This window comes from Echiichthys vipera (assembly GCF_963691815.1).
Source record: "Echiichthys vipera genome assembly, chromosome: 20".
NCBI lineage: Eukaryota > Metazoa > Chordata > Actinopteri > Perciformes > Trachinidae > Echiichthys > Echiichthys vipera.
The window spans coordinates 24268617-24281571 of NC_139845.1; the positions used below are offsets into that span (position 1 = coordinate 24268617).

General features: G+C 41.8%; 1 protein-coding gene across 2 annotated transcripts in view; it reads left to right on the plus strand.

The window, feature by feature from the left end:
* The first annotated feature begins 1081 nt into the window (after positions 1 to 1081).
* Positions 1082 to 12955, plus strand: part of LOC310962806 (DENN domain-containing protein 5B-like) — a 107395-nt gene continuing 95521 nt past the window's right edge. For both annotated transcript variants that reach the window (XM_083935382.1, XM_083935383.1), the window contains exon 1: positions 1082 to 1513. In XM_083935382.1, the coding sequence (XP_083791508.1) occupies positions 1405 to 1513 (109 nt within the window). In that variant the 5' untranslated portion in view covers positions 1082 to 1404. The remainder of the gene's footprint in view (positions 1514 to 12955) is intronic.

Genomic DNA, 12955 nt, shown 5'->3' on the forward strand with positions numbered 1-12955 from the left:
GATACATACAAAGAAATAATAATAAAGAATCTTGTTTTACATCAGCGGTATAATTACATTTCTTAATATTAATAATTTGGATAGACTTTAAATAATTTTGAAATACAATTTTGAAGGGATAAAAGTTTGGCCGAGATTTGGAGGATTTAGCTTTAAGGATATGAAATGTTCCTTGTAGAATTAGATAGTTGTAATTAATCCACTGTATTGTTATGTTTTTGTTTACATTGCAGGTAATGACATCTTTTGTATTGAATGTTAAAAAAGCCCTTTTCTCCAGAACTCCAAAGTTACACTGACACTCCAGAATAAATGCATCATAGTTTCATCTTCAATCTTACAAAATTCACATTTGATGTCCACATCTGCAAAACGTGAAACAAATGTATCAGTTGGATAAATATTGTGCAAGATTTTATAATGTAATGTTTTCAATTTATTGGGGAAATAAATGTATATGGTAGAAGCCGTGTTTTTCCCTATGAATAACAGCAGCATTGATGTTTTTAATTCTGTATTTGCAAATTTGAACAAATATAGTACAGATAGAACAGTGTGGCATCATGCTTGACAAAGATAGAAGTGTGTGTAAAGACAGTCAGTTCTCCTTTCAGTAAACAATACACATTATATTCTTATTACATAAGAATAACTAAATACTTAATAAGATACAAAGGAATAGAGACAAAAGACAATAAATAAGGCAACAATAGACTTAAATGAAGACGCGGGCTATACTGTTATAAATCTTTAAAAAAGGTCATGTAACTTATCTGTGGTGTAATTACATTTCTTATTATTAATAATCTGGACAGACTCAAGATAGTTACGGAATTCAAATGTGAAAGGATGAAAGTTTGGTGGAGATTAAACAGCAGCGCTGATAGTACTCCGCATTGTTTGCATGATGACGTATCTCAGCGCATTAATATGTGTGTGCGGCCGCAGCTGCGTTTATTGGCCAAGTGAGTTCAGAAGGTGATCCGTCGGTCAGCGGACAGCACGGCGGACGCAGGGAAGGTGCCACTTTTCCTCATAACATCCCAAAAACGAAAGCAATTCCGTCTGAGTCAGTGAATGGACTGAAAGGAGGGCCGCGTTTGAATATCCCGCCCTGCCAGGTGACTCCTCCGAGCTCCACTGAGGCGGAGATTCACAGTGCTCTGCCTCCGCTCCAGCGCAGACAAGAGTCGGCGAGCTCCGCTGACACGACCCGCCGTTGACGAGCTAGCGCTGGAACAACATTTCAAAGTAGTTCGGTGAACTACCGAGCCTTCATATTTACAGCTAGGAACGGACGCAGCAGCGCGGTGTCGCTGAGTCGAGCGTTTTTATCCAGTTTTTTTCCTGGAGATGTGTCGCTTGGAGAACTATTAGCGGACAAAGCTGCACACCGAAGCCGGGATGAGTGGGAGCTCCGCGGTGTCCGGCGCGGCGCCCTGCCGCTTCGCCCATTACTTTGTTATTTGTGGAATTGACACAGAAACCGGACTGGAACCGGATGAATTATCAGGTAAGAGCTCTCTCTTCTCTGACAGAGTGTTTGTTTTGAAGAAACAAAAGAATCACAACAGCCCTCCACAGCGCAGCACTTTAAAAAAAAAGCAACATTGTTGACTAGAACTATGCTATGACATGCGGCTACATTATGATATCACACACACACACACACACACACACACACACACACACACACACACACACACACACACACACACACACACACACACACACACACACACACAAATCACCAAGGTCTGCAGCCTGCAGTAACAAAGCTGTGGGTCTAACTGAGCGCCATAAGTGGCCCGGAGCCCTGGCATCATTAGCCTGGTGTGTGTCAGCAGCTCCTCTGCACACTGACCTGGTGTCATTTAAACTAGACCAGTGTCCTTTTTCTAAAGGCTTTAATCTGGTTTAAGCTTCCCGTGCTCTGCTGCTCTCAACCCATCAACGTGAAACTACTGCTAATAACTGTACTTTAAGTTTGTGCACACTGTGTTTTCCAAATAAAGGACAATTTTAACATGATATTTATCTGAAAACTGAGCCAGATTCTACTTTTAAACGAATTTAATAGCAAAATAACATCTACAAATAAGACTTTGTCAAAGCAAGCTGTCCCTTGACCAGTTCGTATGTGTTGTTTGGGTCTTCCTGATGATTTCGGTGAGAGCAGAGTTGCATCGTCAGCCTCTGCAGGTGGAGTTGGCGGTGCTGATGCTGCCTCCACAGCAGCTCATCCCTTTCATTAACACAAGGGGAGCAGAGGACAGTGTTGATTCAGCTCTTTGCATTTTTGTTGTTTTGATAACCCTACCTGCCCCCTCTAGATGTTTTTAGTTGATTAGCCATTTTGTATGTTTTTCATGGTGAATCACTTATTTTCAAGAGACTTTGGAGCCCATCTCTGGAAACAAAAGATTATGAGCTGGTGCTTTTGCCCGATTATTTGCGGAGAAACTCAGTTTTTCACAGTCCTGTCCAGTGAAACAATGTATTCTCATCCACACATAATATCTAGCGGATAGTTCTGCACAACAATTCATATATCTTACGAAATATGACACTCTATACGACAATTCACCATGGCGTCACAACATTAATATTCGTTCTTCCAGGTGGAAAAAGCCAAAGCATTCTCCGATGGCACCACTAGTGAACAAACCCTTCCATGTCATTTGACCAGAGTAAATGGCTCGAATTACTGGGCTATCTGCACCGAAGTGGAAGTAGAATTTATTTACACACTTCTAAGAATCTACAAGTAAAGTTTCATAGTTGTGCATTTACAAGTCAAATTACAAATGACCATGATGAGAGAAAGCAGTAAGAAGAACACTCAGAGTGGCTCAGGTGGTGGTTTACATTAAAAATGGACATGAAGAAGACTTTGGCATATATTTTGGAGCTGTTAAAGCGTGTCATTTTATTGTGAAGGACTGAAGTATGGTCCTGGATGTTTGGACATCATTGATGTTAGTCTGGACGACCAGCAGCTCCCAGTGTTTACGGCGAGGAGATCGGGGTGTCCGACTAGAGGACCACACGGATAATTCAGCGGTGTTAGCGTCCTTTTAAAAAAAAAAAAGATTATTTGGCAGTTTTCAAGCCTTTTATTAGACAGGACAGACAGAAAATGGGGTAAGAGAGAGAAGGGGAGACATGCAGCACAGGGCCACAGGTCGGACTCGAACCCGTGCCCGCTGCCTCGAGGACATGGGGCGACTGCTCTAACCATTCAGCCCGCCGCCCCGTTAGTGTCCTTTTGACCCCTCTTAAAAAGATAAATGAAGCCGTTAAAATAGCAAAATATGGTTACAAAGAGAAGAAGTTAGACTTTAGTTTAACACCATTAAATGAACTCTAAACATTACACCATCATTTATATTTGGTTACAAAGAAAAGAAGTTAGACTTTAGTTTAACACCATTAAATGAACTCCATCATTTAAATTTGTTGGTTCAACAGAAAGTTTGATAGAATTTAGCTAAAAGTGTCCATCTGGTGACACAGATGTGTTCTCTGTGAGAAAACGTCTCCACAAACACGATGATGGAGGTTTGCTCCCAGTCTGCCTCCTCCTCCTCCACAGTCTGTCGCTCTTCTCTGTAGCACTGGTATTTTTAACGACGTCCACACTTTAACCTCCTCACCCACAGGTTCACCTGGATATGTGGTCTTTAACTTCTCTGTAAAGTGTCCTGAGATAACCTTTGTTATGATTTGGCACTATAAATAAAATTGAATTGAATTTAATTGATACATTTAGTATTTTCTAAAGGAAATCGCTAAAACCCTACACCTTCTGCTGTATATCAGGCAGCTCAACCCCAGACACAACACGTTTTTATTTGAACTCTGTAACAGTGTTTAAAGTAGCCGGCTGGATGGCTTCAGGTCAGTGGAAGCTGCTCGCGTTCTGCCACCTGCAGGTGTCTTGATGCCTGTTGTTTACATTCTGAAATACCCTATTTAATGCCGAGGAATGGCGCCCGGAAGTGAACCGCAACGGTTATCTTTAGGCAATAACATGTGACGGTTAGGATTAGACATCAAGTGGACTCAGTCAGAATAAGAAAAAAGGTTGTGGTTTGGCTTAGTACTTCAGGAACACAAACACCGGCCCCCTGGGTGAAAGTCCTGTGTTGTCGTACCCATACACACGTCCCCCCTCCCTATGCAGAGTTCAGCGTTTTTATACCATGTCACCTGATTTTCTGCTTTGCTCTGGCAGTCATTTTAAGTCTAGAGATAATGGATACATGGGTTACACACACATTACAGTGTATGAGGACAGCCTGATTAAATCAAGTTAGTCGACTAAGAATGTCTCTAATTGAGGAGAACTCTATTTGTAGGATTGTTGTTGTTGTGATTATTTATAGGATCCCCTCCTTCTCCTGCCAGTACAGCTGTGTGGTGTTTACAGCAGGTTTACTCTTACGTTCACTCATTGGCTCAGTTACTGCACTCCCATCCAATAACAGCCTGCTCATGTTCATGTTATGGCAGAGTAGAGTACAAGCTTTACCTTCTGGATGGGTTTCTAAAAGCGTTTGTTGCTGAGGTGTTACATCACAGCTTCTGTCGGTGATATGAGTGTCTGGGCTAAAGTTCAAAATAGGAAAGTGAGCTGTGATTGCATATTTTTGTCCTGATATCAAGGTGTGTGTGTGTGCGTGTGTGTGTGCATGTGCGTGTGTGCTGCAGAAAACAGTTGTCACACATGCTGATCCACGTACATGTGATGTGAACAGAGCACTAAAGAACAATCTGAATCTGGATTTAGATCCCAGTTTCTGTCTGAAGTGAACATAAATCAAGCATTAGTGCATTATATCCCCCTCTACCTCTTTCATCCCTGAAGCTGCCCACCTCCATTTCTTTATCATCTGCCCCCATTTGCCTCCACCCTTCTATACTTCATCGGAGGTAATTTACAATTCTGATCGGGCCTGTTGCTGTCCTCCCCCATGATGCACCATGATCAGGACGACACTAATGTTGCCATGATTGATATCAACATGTCTTTGGCACTCCATAAACCCATGTTCTGTGTCAAGCAAGGCTACATCTCTACTCCCCCATGTATTGGTGTACCCTGAGGCAGCCATAATAGCAGTGACTCACATTAAGCAGCGCTCTATACCTTTGCATATTTTTGGTGGATTCCCCTCCTCCTTGCTCTTTGTGTGGCAGTGTGGCCTTATTTCCCTCAGCCCATTGTTCGAGTCAGAGGGCCAGGCTTCCTGTAAACCTGCTTCAGGCTTCTTCATGGTTTACATTACCTCCTCTCTCTGTCTGTGTGAGTGCTCTCTACAGGATCGTACCGTATTTAACACATTTATTCCCACTCATAACCTGGTATAGATCCAGAGCCATTTGGTGGTTTAATTCCTCTCATAACTAGACACCTTATCAATCCAGACAGCCAACCCATACCATCTCATTGAGCCTCAATGGTATAAATACACCCTGGCTGGCATACAGAGCCTGAAATAGTCCCTGCATTCTAACACCCGATGCATTCTGGGTCAGCAGCATTGTAGAGTTGAAAGGTGAGAGGAACGAAGAGCTAATTTTGGGAGATATTTGGCTTGTCAGTTGTAGATGGAGATATGAGGTTAATGCAGCACACAGTGTCAGATGTGCACCCGTTTGCCATCTTCTTCCCCTGCTTGGGGGCGTGGCAATCATCCAGCCCAGTGCAGCTGCTGAAGGGCCCATTGCACACACCACTTTGCATAGCAGACTTTATTATCACAGTCCAGAGACCAGCAAATAATTCAATTATCTGCATTGAGACCCATTCATTTTTTACGTTCTCAGAGGTCCCACGGAGGTCTAGCGGCAGGGGCAGGACTTCGCCACTCTATGTGTGTTGACTTTTTTTGCTCTTTTGTAGACTTCATTGACACACATTCACCTCTACTTTCAGTCCATCACCTATATGTTACCCTCTTAAATCCATACACACACATGTTCCTCAGCAAAAAGGCAAGTAGAAGTTAGTGGGTCATATCATTATTGTTTTAACTCACTCTGTGATAAATACATAGGAACTTAACAGACTATTAAATAGATGAACACTTTAGGGAGCACAACTTAAAATGATCATCTGAATTTCTGGCAATTTATTTTCTGTCAGTCAGCTGAAACCACTAATTAATCACTAATGAATGAGAATTTTGACAATACTAAATCACTTTAAAAGGAGATCTATCTACACGAGCAAGCAATCTATCTAAGGAGAAGGAGAACAAGAACAATCCTATTGAAATATCAGGTGGCACTTGAGTGGCAGTGACATTGACAGGGGCAAAATATTCATACTCGTTTGCATGTATCGTTGCATGAACGCACACACATGCATGAACGCACACACACACACACACACACACACACACACACACACACACACACAGACACAGACACAGACACAGACACACAGACACACACACACACACAAAGTGGAGGCTCTGAGATTGATGCTCTTCTGAAAACAACAGATTCTCAGTTTCAGTCCTCAGATGATCCAGTCTGCCAGTCTTTTTTGGCCCCAGCAGCACCAGACTTCCTCTTCTTCATCGTCTTCCTCTTTGTCCATATACTCCCTCTCTTGTCCTTTCATGTCTTCATCTGCATCTCCGTGCTTAACACCTCCCACTCCTCACTGAGTGTCAGCCACTGCTTCTCTCTCCTACAGCAGCAGAACCCTACGTTGGTATAACAGACACGCTGTCTTCAGGGTCCTTTCCCAGGTTAGTCCTTGGCCATAATCTGAAGATGTTAGTTAAGTAAGTTAATATTACCTCAAGGAGAAAATTGTGGGATGGATAAAGCACAGGGATTAGCAACTACCTCTGTTTCCTAGCCAGGTGCCAATAACTCCCTTTATAGCAGTAAAGGTTCCCTCTCTTCCTACAAGTTTCAACATGTCTATTTTAAAGTGAATGTCTTTAACAGCTAGACTTCAGGCAAAGTCAACTGAGTCAGTGAGCTGACTTTTCTGCTCCACCTGTTATGTAAAGTAAAAGGGGAACTACAGCAATTTTTAAAAATTCACACAGGTTATTCCTATGGTATTTGACAGTCCCAAAAATATTCTAAACAACTCTCTCCCTTCGGTTTTAGAGCCGAGAACACCACAATAAGTGACGTTCATTTAAGTTAGGCTTCTGCCAATAGGCGATCTCATTCTTTACCGATGACTGAAGCATGGACTGTATTTAAAAGTTAGACGTCGCTACCATGACGTCGCCCATTGGTTTATGGCCTTCGTGTTTTTTTTTTAAAAACAGGAAGTGACCATATTTGGATAAGCGGGCAGAGCTGGGAGGAGCCCTAAGGAGCGGCTGTGCTTCGCTGTCATTTCAACGGCACTACGCTAAGCTTTATGCTAAAGAGGCAAAACTGATGCTTTTTCAACCGTCTGACGCAGGTCATTCTGGGGTTCAATTGCTGGCGGGTGTGCAAGCAGCACTGGTTGCTGGTGCCTTTCACTGCAGTGTTGAAGTTCCCCAGCTAATGCTAGCTTTGTTAGTTGTTGTCATTTTAAGGTGACCACATTAACAACTAGGGACGCACTAATCCAACCTTTTCAGTCTCTATATCAATACCAATACCTGGGCTTTGCATATCGCTCGATACCCGATCGATCGATGGATCCAATACCATTGTTGAATTAATAAACTGTACACCTCATCATGTAGAAGAGACTAGAGGCATCAGGCTTGACTGAAACATTACTTCCCAAACCTTGTAAGACAAACTGTAACATATAAGACATAGATCATAGATCCCATAAAGAATCTCTGGAAAATCCATGGCAACAAAGTAATTTCAAAGAAACTCACATCAGTTAGTGAACTGTGGAAGAGAGTGAAGATGAATGGACCAAGATCAAAGCAGAGCAGTGTGAGAAACTAGTGATGTCCTGTGGGCGCAGATGTGCTGAAGTCATTCGAAGCTGTGGCCTCTACACTTCCAGTGTTTCCCCTACCATTATATTGGGGGGGTGGCGCAGCACAGATTTTTTTATTGAATTATATTTTCTTAATGTCATCAGATCCCAAGAGAAGTCATTTAAGGATCCCTTTCCTATAGAGCTCTGTCCTTTGTCCTTTTTAGTAAACAAACTAAACAGCCTTATGTTATTGATCTTATTTACACGACGGCGTGTAAATTCTGTCTCTACATGGCTGCGTGTTTATAATTCTCAGAAAGCTCCGACAGCGTTGGAGATTGACTTGTTTAAAGATTGTTTGTTAAATTGATTGGGAAGAGGCTCCACTCCTAACGGGGAAAACGAAACTGAAACTTATCAGAGATCCTTTATAATTTAGTTTGAGAAGATGATTCACTCTTTCAATAAACAACTAAAACAGTATTAAACAAACTGAAATTATTTGTTGTTAATTTGTAATTTAGTTCGTTGTGCTAAAAAAAACATAAAGGGATTTTTGATTTAACTTTGTTCTTGTTCGGTTGGTGAACATTATTTGGACCTTTTGGACAATTATTTAAAAGACAGAGGCCGAGTGTGGCTCATCGTGCAATACCCTGATTTAAACTGAGCTTGCATTGTGGCTCTGATTATTGCTCATATAATTGTGATCCTTCTGTCTGGTGATTTGTAACACCTTTAAACACTAATTAATTTATCCATGTGGAGATTGACCTTTAATACGAACCTAACCATTAAACGGTCTGATTAAACCCCGACTGGCATGCTAAAAAAAAGAACATTTGGGCAATCCGCTACAGTGTGTTAGAACACATGAAAACTAGGATTCCTTTAAGTTTTATGTCATTGTGCATTGTCATATCACATATCACTTTTCTAGACTGGTCTGTTGAGATGAATATGTTATAACCCTCAAACCCACCTGTGTGGAGCTGTAAACAGTCTGGGACGTTTGATCCTCCTCAGGGAGATCTTACAGTCACAGTAGGCCAGTCTAAGCCTGTCCCTGGCTATTAAAATCCAGTTTGTTTAAAGAGCTACCTTGCAGCCATTGAAGGCTGGGAAGTTGGCCAGTGTAACTTTAAAAATGACTGTAGCACAGAGTTGTGTAGGCTGGGGCTGAGGTGGGAGTGTCCTCAGGCTGCAGTAGGGCACAAAGGGATTTGAGCAGCTAAATTTCCCCCTTGGCCTGGACCATCTGTCCACACACAGACGGGCCCGGGAGTCAGGCAGCACAAAGGCTGCACGCCGCTGACACTGCCCACTGACATATGTCAATGATGACAGGACACACCAACTCTGATGCACGCCCCTGTTGACTTTTGCTCACAAAGGTATGCTTGGGTAATGTAAAGATAATAGTTTATGGCACACACAATGCTAATGGCTCAATAAAACAACAAACAAACCTCTGTTTACTTGTTTTATTTAAGAAGGAGTTGAATTATCCAATTATCTCCTGTTTATCTCATTCTCTATTCAACATTCATTCAATAATTAACAATATTGTGACCCTTTTTCTTTGCCACGTGATGATGAATTCACTTTTGTTCTGGATTCTAGCGTCTTGCTCTTTAACTCTTTCTTTCTTTCTTTCTTTCTTTCATGCCTCATCAGTTCCTTCCTCCTCTCTTCCCCCTGCAGTGATTTTGTCCATCGCTCTATATTTTGTACCCCGCTTGGAGCCTCGTGCTCTGTTGTCCCGGCCGGGCTGCTGTTAATCCTGTTAGAATAATCCATTCAGACAGACCCTTTAGGCTACACTTAACGCATCACTGTAACATAACACACGGCCAGACACACCCACACATACACACACACGGTGATGACCTCGACTCCGCTCTGCCTCCTGCACTGTTTGACCAGCGGCATCCTCCTGTCTTCCTTTATAAAGCCACTGTCCAGGTCTCCATATTGCAAGACAAAAGTCAATCACTTAACAAGAAAACACAGTAAAATAAATCCATGTAGGCTATGTATATATGTACTGTATATATGGCTGCAAGTTATGGCCAGAATCTTCCGTCTCAATTTAGATCGTTTTATATTTAGACAACGATATCAAACTATGGCATCTTTTCTGGTAATGCAAAAAATACGTAAACTAATATACTCCTATGTGACTTTAATCTGTAATAAATGAAAAATACTGAGTATTTTCTTATTTCATTAAGAGCTTTAGTGCAAAATATAAACTCAAAATATTTCACATCAGATTTTGTATGTGCTTGTTATGATCATTTTTGATGATATAATTGTTTATCACAATATCTCAATGTTTTATTTCCTCACAAAACGATTCCATTGAAAGAAGATAAATGATCATATCAAATTGTTTCTTAGCAATTTATATGATGCCAATTTATATACTAAAATGAATGAAAATAGTCAGAAAAGTCCATGTTAATCAGAGTTATTTCTGACAAGATACAACTCATAAAACCCATCCTTTTGATTAATAACTTGTGACGTGAAACGTGTTTAAGTCAGTAAAAATGCCAACATTCTCTGGTTGTCTGTTTAGTGTCATTATGAATAGAATATTTCTTTGGACTGTTGGTCGGACGAAACCAGCTTCAAACGAGCTCCGTTGTCAGCTTATCTAAATGCAGCTTGCATTTTAAAATGGCCACTTCTGAAGCTGGGACATGATGTCTTGATGAATTGAATCCTACTAATGGGGATGGCACGCTCAGACAGTTACTCCTCCTCAAAGAAGGTTGATGGAGTTGCACACAAGTGTAAACACACACAAAGTGATGGAAGTGGCTGTGTGCAGAATGACAAAAGGGAGGATGAGAGAAGTGCTCAGACCCTGCCTTCTCTCATGGCTCTGCACATCTGACCAGTTGCCGGCTAAAATGGACATCATTAGCATTGTCTGTTTCTGGAAGTTACAAAATAGTTCAACATAGTCCACCTCTGAGTTTGACATTGGAAGGTTGTGGCCGCGCTTTTAGACAATCCAACAAGGGTTGGATTGTCCATCATTTGACTGTAATTGGCATTTGGATAATATTGGGGCATAATGACCAGTGGTGAAAACTAACTGCTGCATAAACAATGGAGAAAAGGTGTGAGAAAAAGTGGCACTAACAAAAGTCTTTTGTTGCCTCAAGTGCATAATGTAGGTTGTGGAAAAAAAAGTTTGTCACTGCCTGACATGTAGAGTGTCAGGGATGTGCGGTCTCTTCTTGGACCCATACAGTGTCGAGGCTGCCATGTGCAGCTCGTCAAAGTTCAAGGATGGCAGAGTAAGAAGGGGGAGCAATGATGGATCATCTGCCTCTGGGAGTCATTGGGGCCTGATGACCTCAGAGGATGCTAGCTGTTGCTGACTGGTCACATCCCTTTGCAAACGCCTCTCCGTCTCCAACAGCAAAGTGAGCATTTGATCTTGAGAGGCGTAAGGAGCCCCTCCCCCAGAGTGACCTATGACCTTGAGCTCCATATGCTCTCTCTCTTTCTCTCTCTATGTGAGAGAGAGGAGACAAAGGAACCGGGGGAGTTTGGGGGTTGTTGTTTAGGGTTCGTACGAAGGACCTGCCAACTGGCTATAGCTGGACTTGACCATGGAAACTTCACTGTTTTGTTGAACTCTTTTTATGTAACTTTATGTAAATTGTGCTTATTAAAAACCACTAGCTATGGGTTTGATTGAAATGAGCAGGTTGGTACAGCATGTCATCCAGGGATGTCTAAAGGCAGCTGTGGCTGTTCTAGGCAGCTGAGGACAAAAGATGCAACAGCTCCAGTGGTCCGTGCCCACTGCCCATGAGTGTATGACACCTCTCCTCTGTAGACTGCAGTCAGCACACTTATAGGTGTGTTTAAATGCACCAAAAAGCAGAATGGATGCCTCATGTGTAGAACATCTCCCAGAACCACATTCACATTTGTTGTACTTTTGCATTTTGAATTATATCATGGTTCTAAGTTGTTAATGGTCCTGAAACCAAGCCTGTTCTTTCCCTGTGGTGCTATTTCAGAATGTCAAACCACATTCATCCGAAACTCAAGGGTTTTGTATGAAAATGTCACTGACATTTCCCTTAGGGAAGCTTGTTTTGTTCCCGGTTTCTTATCTGAAACTTTGTAAACGGCTAACTGCAGCTGTGCAGCCTACAACACTAAGAAAGTCAACATTTATGATAGCATGATATTTCTATTTCCATTGGAATCCTGTATACTCGTGGTATGAAAGTAATGAAGGATGAAAATCCTTTAAAAATGTTCTCAGAGAGCTTATGTGTCAGTACCTCAGTACAGGGATAAAGTAAACACTCTATTATGTCCCTTTTGAAAGCTTGACCACACTGGGCTCTCATAGATTGTTGGGCAGTTCCAAATTTCCAAGTTTACAAATGTATCCTTTGCCACAAAAATGAATGTAAACTCAATAGAGGTGTGACGATATATAATCCCAGGAGATCTTGCGATACTAAAATGTGACGAGCTGGGAGAGAACTCAGGACAACTTGGTCATTAACCAGTTTGCAGTAAAGGCAGTTGATTTTCAGTAACACTACCAACGACCATGGGTATATGTACATGTTCCATAGGTATTTCACATCTAAAGATAACTTACAGAATACCATCCATCAGATCATCAGTCTGGTCTTGAGTCCACTTTTTTTTTGTCTTGGACTCGGCTATTGAGAACTAATCAAGTTGTTCCTGGCTACTGATTAGGGATCAGTTGTACAGAACATTGTTAGATATTAGAACATACTGTAGACCAGTCTTCTTTATAGATCCATTCTCACTTACTATATTAGCATTGGAAATACACTATTGCCTATTTTGCTCTGGACTTGTTGTCTATTGCCTTTGGACCTGGTCTTGACTCGACCGGACCTGGTCTAGGACTTGACTTAGAATCGATTAAGTCTGTCTTGACTACAAACCTGCCACCCATACTGTCATTAATCCCTTTAGCCTAGCCCCCTGCTAGCTGCCCTCACCATTAGTGCAAAGATTGACTCA